General features: G+C 37.0%; 1 protein-coding gene across 1 annotated transcript in view; it reads right to left on the minus strand.

The window, feature by feature from the left end:
- Positions 1 to 12,903, minus strand: part of SLC9A4 (solute carrier family 9 member A4) — a 79,313-nt gene that overhangs the window by 27,283 nt on the left and 39,127 nt on the right. The window contains exons 4-5 of the mRNA XM_001371322.5: positions 11,813 to 12,030; positions 153 to 355 (exon numbers count right to left, since the gene is read on the minus strand). Coding sequence (XP_001371359.1) covers positions 153 to 355; positions 11,813 to 12,030 — 421 coding nt within the window. The remainder of the gene's footprint in view (positions 1 to 152; positions 356 to 11,812; positions 12,031 to 12,903) is intronic.

Consider the following 12,903-nt stretch of genomic DNA (forward strand, 5'->3'; position numbering starts at 1 on the left):
CTGGAGTTATTAAAGTCAAGTGCTGAAAATTAAGTACTGCTTTTTATTCTTTTTTTTTTTTTACTTACACCCTGCATTTCTGAAGAGAGTGGAGGATGAATGTTGGAAACATGATAAAAGTTATTTTCTTTATTCAAAAGAAACTCACCAACCTGAATGAATACAGTAAAATATATTATAACCAGAGTAGCTGTCACAAACATTTTCTTCCTAGGAAAAAGAGACAAGGGCAGCAAAAATGCAAGTGAAAAACTCCCAGCTCCTCTAAGTCCACTGTAGAAGATAATGCATTGGTCCTTGATGGTGAAGGGGAAAGTCCGAAACTGGTTACTGACGTAGAAGAGAGCAAATACACCTATCAAAGGAAAAGGAAGTGTTAGAGATGCCAATCCAGTCCAGGCTAGAAAACATTTATTAAGCACCTATACTATGCCAGGACCTTGCCAAGTTCTGGGCATACAATTAATAAAAAGGAAGATAATCCCTCCCCTCAGCGAGCTTACCCTAAAGTGGGGTGGAGGACAATAAACAAAAGGAGAGAGAAGATTCAAGGCAATATAGGAATCAGCGTCCAATGGAAATGACTCTAGGACTTGCACTTGTCTATATAGACTAGTCAAATACAGTATTTGAATGAGAGAGTGGACTCTGTTTAGTCAAACATAAATTTAAGGGGTTTTTGGTTAATAAGAAATAGAGAAATCCAGTGCCACTGCACTATTCAATTTGCCTTCAGATGCTTGGGTGCCATATTGACAGCTGATCTAACCATTATTTAGTATGAATCCTGCCTGCCTTTTGGAAGAGTCCAAACATTCTGTGTAAGAGTGTTCCTTGATTCAAATCTATCCTTTTATTTAACAGAAACTTTTAAAGCAACTTTTAGAAGTAAGGCATTGTGATAGGCACAGCACATAGACCTCTGGAGTCAGGCCTTGATGAAGTCTTGTCTGACACATAATAACTGACAAATAATAACCTACATAGATCCTCTTAGGGTCCCAAACAACTACTTAAAACTATGAGATTCAATTGAGTTTCCTATACAGATTAAATCATAGGTTCCTTCGCCTTTCCTTCTCCCCCCTAACCCTCTCCATACACACACACACACACACACAAAATACTGAAAATCTAAGTTTCCAAATTTTTGAAAAGGTCTTTTTAAATATAACATAAGGGCAGTTAGGTGGCTCCATGGAGAGAGGGCCAGGCCTAGAGAAAAAAGTCCTGGGTTCAAATCTGAACTCAGACACTTCCTAGCTGTATGACCCCAGGCAAGCCCCTTAACCTCAATTGCCTAACCCCTACTGCTCTTCTGCCTTGGAAATGATACTTAAAATTGATTCTATGGCAGAAGGAAAGGATTTTAAAATATATATGTAATACAATGTATAATACATAATTAATAGATAGCATTTATATACAAATATATATGTGTATATATACTTAATGTATTTTTGAGGATTTTAGAAGAGGATCTTATTCACCTGGTTTGATGGGGATATGGTTAAGGATATAGACTCTAAATGATCACTCTATTACAAATATTAATAATATGGAAATGGGTCTTGATCAATGATACATGTAAAACCCAGTGGAATTGCTCATTAACTATGGGAGTGGGGAGGGAGGAGGGGAGGGGAAGAATATGAATCATGTAACAATGGAAAATATTCTAAATTAATTAAATAAATAAATAAAATAAAATAAAAAAGAAGAGGATCTTGTGATCATAGATTTATAGTTGGAAGGGAACTCAAAAGTCAACTAGCCCAACCTTTTTATTTTATAGATGAGGAAATTGAAGCCAATGACATCAAGTGATTGTCCAAAGTCATGTAGGTAGTCTGCATTAGAGGTAGTATTTGAAGGTAGATTTTCTGACTGTAGAGACAGGGCTCCTTTCCCTGTGTTACCCAACCAGGAACGTTTTTAGTTTTATGTTTGTTTTATTTTTAAACATAGTATAATACCAAGACTTTCTTACTGTAGAAAAAAAAACTATATATACTTAACTAGCTCATAATTCATGAATATTGCTTTTTTAGTGTCTGTTCTGATCACCAAGACAAGAAAATTGACAGCTAGAGGAGATGCCCAGGAGTCATAATCTCACCAAATGATCAACATGATAGTCCATATGGACTTCTTTCTTGCAATGGCAAATGGGAGAGATTGCCCTAATCACCAGAAAATGAGAAATAACTAAAAATCTCTATTATAAAGAAGCTGGGAGATATATTCCAGGAATGAAAAGTATGAGTAAAAGGGGAGATGAAAGCAATGTATTTCTTCTTTATGAAAGGACAAATAGAAAAGGGCTGAATAGGGATGATATTGGCAAGGCAGCCTAAAATACTAGGGATATCCATCTGCTTGAGAATGGGGAAAACATGAAACATATAGTCAAGGTCAACTGACTCATATAGGAGAAGAATGCTTATGTGGCTAATGTGGATAACTGCAAGTGCTTAACTGATAGGTTATGATCTTTATGTTTGATGTTCAATGGAGCCCCATTCCTTTTTCCAGGATCTGGGGATTCAATGTCATAAATTGCTTTATCTTTTAATGAGTTCACTTTATGGGGACCCATCTTTACTCCCTGCTGGCCTATTGAATGCCTGAAATTTTTTTATCTTTCATTCACCTACTACTAATCTAATTCTGCACAGAGGAAATGTTATTGAAGATAAATCAAGGTCCTCTAAAGAAATGTGGGAATCATGTAAAGCGAATCAATAGATCCAAAGAATCTTCAAGAACAAAGTTAAGCTAATAACTTCAGAAGAGAGTTATGTATTGCTTCTCCAGGTCAACTGGTAAGAAATTGTTCCTATTAGTGTCTGTATCTGTCTGAAGATGTCAGTCTCTCTTTGATTTTACTTGAATTTTAATGGCATGTGTCCATAAAAGCATGAAGCTGTTTAAGATAATTTTTCCCCATTGATTTATACTATGTAGATTATTGCTCTCAGACCAGAGTCCACAAGGGCCCAAACCCAGAGGATACAGTTGTGTGTGATTTCCAGTACTAGAAGCAAAGAGTCAGATGGCCAGTCATGCCCCTTATAGTGGAGACCAAGAATGTGAAGCTCTTGGATGAGAGATGAAGTAGCTTTCCTGCTGTGGGGATCTTTTTATAAATTCCTTTCTTGCATCTTAGGGTCCTTTGACTAGGTAACTTGCAATTAAGTAGTGGAGCCCACCACAACATAGGATAAGGTTGTCAACTAAGAATCAAAAACAATCTGTTAAAGTTCAATTGTGGCTGCCCTCTTCCCTATCTATATGAATTCCTTGACCTGCTCCTTTTTGCCTAGTAGAATAGCAGCTTGTCCCCAGGTCTAGAATACAAATCCTTTTGTCTAAGGAGGAAAAGATGGTGGTAATTATCTGTAACTAAGCATCTCTATTCTTGAACAAATCAAACAGACCTCCCCAAACTGACAATGGCCACTGCTTCATTCCAGAGAAATCATAGGATCATAAATTAATAGTTGGAAGGGATTGTTGAGGACCATTAAGTCTATTCATCTGGCCTTTAGAGATATGGAAACTGATAGTCATCAGAGAAATTTTAACTGGATCGTCATTCCATAGAATCTTTTCTAGAGGAGCATAAGCTCTGTCAAATGCTACCAAACCAGCAATAGTAATCTCTCTCTCTCTCTCTTTCTCTCTCTCTCATTTTCTCTCTCTCTCTTACACACACACACACACACACACACACACACACACACACACACACACATATATATATACATATAATGTATATGTCACATATATGTATACATTTTCAGTTATCCTTTCCACAGGGTTAGGGGTGATCTTGAAAACTCAAATAAATATTTTGGGCCCTTCCTTCCTACCAAAGAAGTCTGATTTTTTTCTTTTTATTTTATGGGATATTTATAGTAATTATAAATTAATTATTGTAAATTTGGGGTTAAGTATGCATTTCTGAGTTTCTAAATATTTTCTGTGTCTTCTGCTAGTCTTTGCATGTTGTCTGTGGCTTCTGCAGAATTCCCCCCAAATTACCCCAAAATTACCCCCAAAAAAGATATATGGAAAGTATGATGGGGAAGTCATGATGTGGAAGGGATAACTATATAAAGTAAATGTATTTATAAATTATGTATGTATATATGTAACATATATACACATATATTTGTATGTGCATGTATACATTATGTATAGTGTTGTGAAGATTGGATTTGGCTCTCCCCTGATTGTAACAATGAAGGTACTTAGCTCTTCCTTGACTGTAAAGATTAAATTGAAATCTCCTGTCTATTTTTAGATTTTAATCTCCAAACTGTAAAGCACAGTATTTAAAGTTGAGTATGGAGATCTACCCATTTTGGATTTTAACCACAAAACAGTGTGAACACCCATTTCATACATTGAGTGGGAGATCTCTGACCCACATGTGAAAGAGTGGGCAGTCCTGGAGTGGGACATCAGCTGTGATTGGTAGATGTAAAATTTAGGGGAATTGACACAAGAGAAAAAGGTCTTTAAAAGTGGAAACAGAGACACACACACAGAGACTTGAAGGGAGTCACTTGTAGTGAAGAGAGTCACTTGGAGTGAAAAGAGACTTGGAGTAGAGAGGGACATTTGGAGTTTGAAAGAGACACATGTGGAGTGGAGCCTAATGGAGTTGAAGCTGATAAAAGAATCTGCTGATTGAACTGACAAGGTGTAAGTGTAAAGGCTGACTTCCTTCCTTGCCCTTTCTGGAGGTGTGAGCCTCCAGGAAAGGCCCATTGTCTTGAGACTCCTTTCCTTTGGTTGGGGCCTTAGAATTTCTACCTGGCTCAGAGGAAGCCAGAGCTTGCTCTCTCTCTCTCTCTCTCTCTCTCTCTCTCTCTCTCTCTCTCTCTCTCTCTCTCTCTTCCTTTTTCTCTCTCCATTAATATCTTCCCTTTATTATAAAAATAAACTACCATAAATTCCATTTTACTTTAGTAATTCATTTTTGGTATTTAGAAATTTAATCACTGGCAACCAATTAAATCTATTCAGTCCAACCATAAAATTAACAGTGTATAAAATATATTTGTTTATAAAATGCTATATATAATATACATACACATATATTACACACACACACATATATATACATATGTATATGTATATATATATGTGTGTGTGTGTGTTTGTATATGTTTGTAATACCAGTAAGGAAGGGATGCAGGCCAACAGCTTTGTATCCATTAACTTCTTATGTCTCTGGGCACTAGAAAGCCCCAGGCTAATTAACTTCCTTATTAGATTATTAAGTCCTGGAATTTAGGGTCTCCAAACCAGAAGAGCTGGTTTAGAGCTAGAAAGAGGAATGTGACATTTGTTGCACCACAGGATTGTGACTTTGCTTTAGAAGAAATCAGTGAAGGCAATGAAAGAAGTATACAGAGGGGCAAAATAAGAGTAAGGAGAATTTCCATTTCCTGAAGGCAGCTCTCTAGAGCTGGGAGTGCTCCTTGGGAACTAAGAGAGCAGGTTTATGCAATTTCAGCAGCTGGGGGCTTCTTTCACTTCCTTCCCTTTCCTTCATGGGTTTTTTGGACAAGACTGCTTTGCATATTCTCAGATTCCTGGTGGGATTCTCTTTTCCTGGAAATACTATTAAGGAGTGTTTTTAGTTTCCTACAAAATTATTTTTTGTTTGTTTGGTTGGTTGATTTTTTTGTGTGTGGGGGGGTATTTTAGCTCTGGTCCAGAGCTGAAAAGGTCTTCCTGAGCTTTGAAGGAAAAGAATTTCGAACCACAATTCCCAGTCTAAGGGGAGTAAAATGCATCAGGATGTAGGGGAAGAAAACCCAGATCTCTGAGTCAAAAGACATGCAGTGTAGATCTAGGTTTGCCAAGGCACTTTTTCAGTGGGCTTGGTTTTGACAATCATAAAAATAGTGAGGATGACACATCAAACTAGATGATTTCTAATGTTCCTTCTACTCCTGAAATTCCACGTATATTCTCCTTAGGAAAATATAAATTTCCTTCCCCTTTCTTTCCACCCTTTCTGTATGTATGAATATATATCAAATTTTGTATTATAGAAATTATGGCTCAGTAGATGAAGTGACAGAAATGGCCACAGGAAAAAAACAAGTTCAACTTCTAGATCAGATACTTGTTAGAAGTACAAACAGTGGGCAAGAGATTTGACCTCTCAGCCTCAGTTTTCTCATCTGTAAAAAAGGGCTAATAATAGTATCCATCTCACAGGAATTGTTGTTGGGATCAAGTGAGATAATGTTTGCAAAGCTCTTGATGAACCTCAAATATTTAAAAAGTGAGTTATTCTTATTACTAAAACTATCCATTCAATCAACAAGTTCTTAATAAGCACTCTTCTAGAGCTAGATCCAAATTTAAAAATGTGACAGTCCCTGGTTTCAGATACTTATATTGTATTACGGGGCTACAATAGGTTCACAAAGAATTTATGTGGAAGATGAACATTTTGTGTTTGAGCTAAAATTTCCTCAGAGATATTAACATGTATCTTAGTCCTCTGAGTGTGATAAAACTATATCCTGTTTTCAAGAAGAGGTGTTCATTTATTAGGTACAATTTTAACATTGACAAAATAACTCGAGATTCACAATTCTAGTTCTGAAGAATTTGGAAAGCAGACCTAGTCACAGTTTTAGTTGAAATCTCAACTGCACCCCCTCTTCCTGAAGGCAGCTCTCTGGATCTAGGAGTACTCTCTAGGACAGTGATGGTGAACCTTTTAGAGACAGTGTCAGGCCCCCACCCCATCCCTCAGATCATGTGCTATGCCCCTTTCCACCATCAAGTGCCAAAGGAGGGAGAAAACACTCCCATTGCATTGCTGGGCAGAGGGGTGGGGTAAAGTGAAAAAAATGTCATTAGGCATGGTAGTGAGGGGGAAGGGAGCACCTCTGTCTGAATCCCTCTGCTTTTCTAGTAACAAAATTGATGGGGGAGGGGGGTGTAAGGTGTTGGGAGGGGGTCAGGTGCCCACAGAGAGCTCTCTGAATACTATCTTTGGCACCTGTGCCACAGGTTTGCCATCACTGCCCTAGAATCTCCTTCTTCCTTGATTTGATGTCAGAATTCAAGCAGTCTTTGGAAATAAATTCTATGCCTCTACTTCTATTACATTTTAAAGTTGAGAAAAGTAGTCCTAGTGAATTAATGAATTGCCCAAGGTCATACATATATCAAGTTGGTTTCCTTAGCTTGGGTTATATGCTCATTATCCTTATCATTCTTTTTAATTAACTCCTTAATTCTGCTGAAGTTACCTAGAATCATGGATAGCTAGGTGACAAAGTAAATAGAGCACGGGACTTTGAGATGAGAAGACCCATGTTCAAGTCCACCTTCAAATACTTCCTAGCTATGGGATCCTGGGTGAACCCTTTAAGCCCTGTCTTCCTAAATATCCTTCACTGTTAAGTGGACAGCTAAATGGCACAGGGCCTGAAGTCAGGAAGACTTCTTTCTCTGAGTTCAAATTTGGCCTCAGACACTTACTAGCTGTGTGATCCTGGGCAAGTCATTTCACTCTATTTGTCTCAGTTTCCTCATCTATAAAATCAGCTGCAGAAGGAAATGGCAAGCCACTCCAGTACTTTGCTAAGAAAATCCCAAATAGAATCAGGAATTAGTCAGACACAATTGGAATGACTTAAGAACAACAACAAAATGTAAATAATGATACCATCTATATCCTAGAGTTGTAACGATCAAATGCAATCATAATTGTAACATGCTTAACACAATGCCTAACAAAATTAATGCTAAATAAATGTTAGCCATTATTACTATTATTGTAGAACTGGAAGGTACTTTGCAAGTCATCTTATTCAATCTCTATATTTTACACTTAGAGAAATAGATGACAAGCATGTTTAACCCAAGTTCTCCCAGAAAGAAAATAGCAGTAGGTAAGATTAGAATCTTAGTATTCTGACTCTTAGTTCACTATTCATTTCACCATGCTACATTTCCTATTTCTTTTTCTTTCCTAATGATCTGATAATTATTGAGTGTTACAGCCAGTAGTTGCTTGATACTCCTAAATTCTTTTATTTTTTAAAACATTTACCTTCTGTCTTAGAATCAATATTAAGTATCAGTTCAAGGTAGAAGAGGAGTAAGGACTAGACAGTTGGGGATAAGTGACTCGCCCAGGATCACACAGCAAAGGACTGTCTGAAGTGATATTCCTAAATTCTTGTTTCTCTTTCTTGAGTGGAAAAGCAGAATCTGTACTAAAGGGAATTTCATAGTTGAACATCCCAAGGTGTCACTCTTGGTGTTTTTTTCTTTACAAGACTTCAGAGTTGGAAGAGGTCCTGAGATCCCAGCTAGTCCAATCTGTATTTGAACAGGAATTCCCTCTAAAAACAACTCCCAAGGATAAAAATTCAACCATTGATAAAAGACCTCTAGTGAAGGTGAATCTCTCATAGGGTAGCTCTATCTACTTTTTGTTGTAATTCTTGTTTAGTCATTTCAATCATTTCCAAATCTTCACAATCCTATTTGAGGTTTTCCATTTTCTTCTTCAGCTCATTTTATAGATAAGAAAACTGAGCCCCTTTCTGCCCCTTCTCCCCTGATCATCTATGCGATGTTAGAAGGAGTCTTTATCCAAATCTGAGCTTACCTACCCTAGGGTAAGGGGCAGCTAAGTGGTTTAAAGGATAAAATGTTGGACCTGGAGTCAGGAAGATCTGAGTTCAAATTTGGTCTCAGACATTAGCTATGTGATTCTAGGCAAGTCATTTAACTCTGTTTACCTCAGTTTCCTCATCTGTAAAATGAGCTGCAGAAGGAAATGATGAATCACTCCAGTATCTCCACAAAGAAAACCTCAAATGGGTCACAAAGAGTTGGACTCAACTGAAATGACTTAACAATGTCAGGTTAGGTACTTCAAACATACCTATATGCTATAAAACCAGTCAAGTGGCCAGAATTCCATAATCACTACCTTGACCATTAAATAGAACCAGAGATTAGACACCTGTACTAAAGTCACCTCTACGTCCTTTTACTCAGCGACTGATAATCAAATCCACATTATCTGGGACAGCCTCCTGCCCTGTGACTCCCCTCAGCATCTCTGGGATTCTAAGTTGTTTCCTGGCAAAGCTAAATCTCCCCTCCATGACAACATGCTTCCTCATAAACATCCATGTCCCTTCCCTTCCTTTGGCATCCCTGTCTCTACTTCTCTACTCTTTCATTGGGCCCTTCAGAATCCCATACCTATTGATATCAAACTGTCCTTGGTATTTGACTTGGGACCTCCCTGTGGAGTCATTTTGCATACTGGATTTAGTACATGTTCCACCCCCACCCCACAATAAAACCTAAATTCCGTCAGAGGAGACAGGCTTCCCTTTTTGATTTTGTACCCTCAGTTCCTAGTGCAATGCCTGGCACATACTAAATACTACTAAATACTCTTTGAATCGAACAATTGAACTGACAACACTGCCTAGAACTTCAAACTTTGGACTGTCATTTTAAGTTATTATAATTTCAGATTAAAAGAGTTACAAATACAGTGTAATGGAAGCTCATTATTTAGCTCCAGAAATCTTAACTTAGAAGACAGATAAAGCCATTGCTCGAATATATTTCATTTGTTTGAATGATTTAATATAGTATCATTCAGCAGCTTTCCCAATGAGTTCTGACAAGCTGTTCTCCCTTATGCCAGGTATATTTTCTCAAGATCCTTAGCACTTCACCCAAATCAGAACCTCTTGTCCTATTTTAGGGGAAAGTCTTCTAACAGTGCTAAGATTTATTTGAGCCTAGGATATAATTTGTGACACCTCATTCTTGCCACTCAAAAAAAGTGCAATTTGTAACTGTTTATAATCTATAGTTGATTTAAAATGCAAGAATGTAGAAAATGGCAGCAAGGTGAGAAGGAAGGGGATAAATTTGCTAGGCTAAATATAAATGTGTTGATATAAGCTTTTGTAACATTTTTTAAAGCTCATTTACTCTATACTAGTGATCTTCAAAGTGGGTTCTAGGACTCTCAGGTGGCTCTCTAACTTGACTGCATAGAAGCTATACCTTGTTCCCAAAGAGTATATAATCCACCAACCAGAGGATGAATCCCACCCTCCCTAAAATAACCATTTGGGGGTTCATTTCCAACATAATCACAGCTATCCTTATCTCCTATTTTCCTCTTTCCTAACATTCCCTTATTCTTAATCATTTTGCCCCATGTGCAAATTCTCAACCTCCTTCCTTCAGAACTGGACTTGTCCTCTCCCTCTCCCTACATTGCCTTTTCTGCCTCCTCCACCCCCCCAAGACTATTACAACTGCAATAAGAACACAGATACCAGGGGGGAAATCCATCTCCCTCCACTTTATTCCCTACCCTTTACCCAGAGCATCCAATGGCTTTGGAAGGTACCCTTTGTAACTTTAGGGAAATGATGGATGAGTAAAAGCCCCATCACTGCCCTTTTTTCATTTAGGATAGGGTAGAGTTAAGCATGAACTGACATGTGTGACTTGGATTTTCAGCATAGATCTCACCACATTATCTTTTTTCCCCAAATCTAACATCATTTAAAACTTCCCTATCATCAAGAGCAACACCATTTTCCAGGATCACAATTGTGATGTCATCTTTAGCTCCTCACTTCTCCTTACTGCCAATCTAATCAGTTTCCAAATGTAATTGTCTGTACTTCCCATATTTCTATTATCTGTCCCATTCTTTCTACTAATATATTTGCCATACTAGTTTAGGCCTTTGTCATCTCTTGTTGGTAAATTGCAAATCTTTTAACTGGTCTTGCTTCAAGTCCTTCTCCAACCCAAGCTATCCTTCAGTCAGTCGCCAAATTGATTTTCCTAAAGCTCAGATCTTATCATATCATCCTCCCACTCAATAATGTCGAGTGGCTTTCCATTTAATCTAGAATCAATATTATTTCAGCTTTATCTCATCTTTTAAAAATTTCATAGCATTTATCAATAAACTCTAATGGGTTCCTGTTACATCAAAGATTAAATAGAAAATCCCAGTATTTCTCAACCTGCCCCCTTCGTATCAACTCTGGTGTTTTTGCTGCTCCTTGGACATGACACTCAATCTTTGGATTCTGTACTTTTCTAGTGGCTAACCCCTATATTTTGAATGTTCTTTCTTCTTACATCTACCTTCTAGATTCTCTTACTTCTTTCAAGACTCAGATCAAATCCTACTTTCAACAAGAATCCATTTACACTATAAATATTTTGTCTGTACTTAATTTTTCACATATTATATCTCCCATTAGAATGTGATCTTTTTGAAAAGAGGGACAGTGGTTTATTTTTCTTTGTATGGTCAGTAGTTCCCACAGTCCCTGGCACACAAGGAGCTCTTAATTAATGCTTGTTCTTGATTAATCTATTTCTATTTAATGTTTTATAATATAGACTATCACTATAATAGCAAATGAATATAGCATTAAAATAAATATACACATACTGGAGATTTTGTTCATTTTTAATTAATGGGATTCATGATCAAAACAGTTTAGAAACCACTGCTTTAGGCAAGTGAGCATATTCTTATCATATGGAAAACATTCTGATCTGAAGGTGAAAAATATTTACTCCTTGTTATAACATGACTATTCTTTCCTGACTGGTTAAACCGGTTAGTGTCAAGTTTCTACTTTCTTTTTGAATTGAATTTATTTATTTATTTATTTTTTTGTTAAAAGAAAAAAGAAAGCACAGTATTGCAACTCCCCAGGGTTGCCACATTAAGCTGCTGGCTTCTTACTTATCGCTCGCCAAACTTGGCAGAAGATCAGGGTGAAGCAGACGAAGGCCCAGTTCCATTCATGGTCTTTTCCCACTGTCGACACTCCCATGAAGATGAAGATCAGGGTCTCACTCACACTGCTCAGCATCTTCATGAAATACTTGATGGTGGTATAGGATGTCTGTGATACATTTTCTTCCACATACTTTTTCATTGTCACGGCACAGGCTGTGATCCTATAGGAACAACAGTGTCAGTCAAAGCAATTCTTCAGCAACAGCTTTAAAAATTGTCCTGATGAAACAGACATTTTACGTTTATCCTATCTTATAATCCAAATAAGTGTACTTCTTTATTGCTATATATATAAATTTAAAAACGAAAACAAATAAGCCCTCTTACCTTCCATTTTAGAATCTATACTGTGTTTTAGTTCCAAGGCAGAAGAATGATAAGGGCTTGGCAATGGGGATTAAGAGTCTTGCCCAGGGTCACACATTTAGGAAGTATTTGAGAACAATTTTGAACCCAGGACTTCCTGTCTCTAGGTCTGGCTCTTAATTTACTGGGCCACCTAACGACCCCCTGTAGTTTTTCTTCTTTAATTCTATTTCTTGTACTGACTTTTGCTATGGTAAGAATTCTTAGTCTGGGATCCAGTTTTGTATAACCACATGTTCAAAGATTTTAACTAGATATATAAAGGTTGTAACTATTTTATACAAAGGCAAAGTTTTTTATATGAAGCTTGTCATAAACATATATATAGAGAGATATGCACACATATAATACAGATGTATAAATGTCATATATGTGTGTGTATATTTTGTTTTATATATACATCATATAACTATTTTGATCTAATTGGTTTCTATTGCAATCTTTTGAATTTTATTTTATTCATTTAAAAACATTTTTCTGAGAAGGGAAAGTCCTTCTGTTGAAGAGGACTGTGGAACATGCCAAAAAAAAGTTAAGAACTCCTGTGCTAAGGGTTCCCCAAAAGCTAAGAGGTGGGAGCAACTTAATTACTCAAAATAAAGCAGCTGATGTAATGCCAAACAGTCAGGATTGCTTCTGACAATTATGATATGACACATTAAAAAGAA

This window comes from Monodelphis domestica, chromosome 8, assembly GCF_027887165.1.
Source record: "Monodelphis domestica isolate mMonDom1 chromosome 8, mMonDom1.pri, whole genome shotgun sequence".
NCBI classification, from domain to species: Eukaryota; Metazoa; Chordata; class Mammalia; order Didelphimorphia; family Didelphidae; genus Monodelphis; species Monodelphis domestica.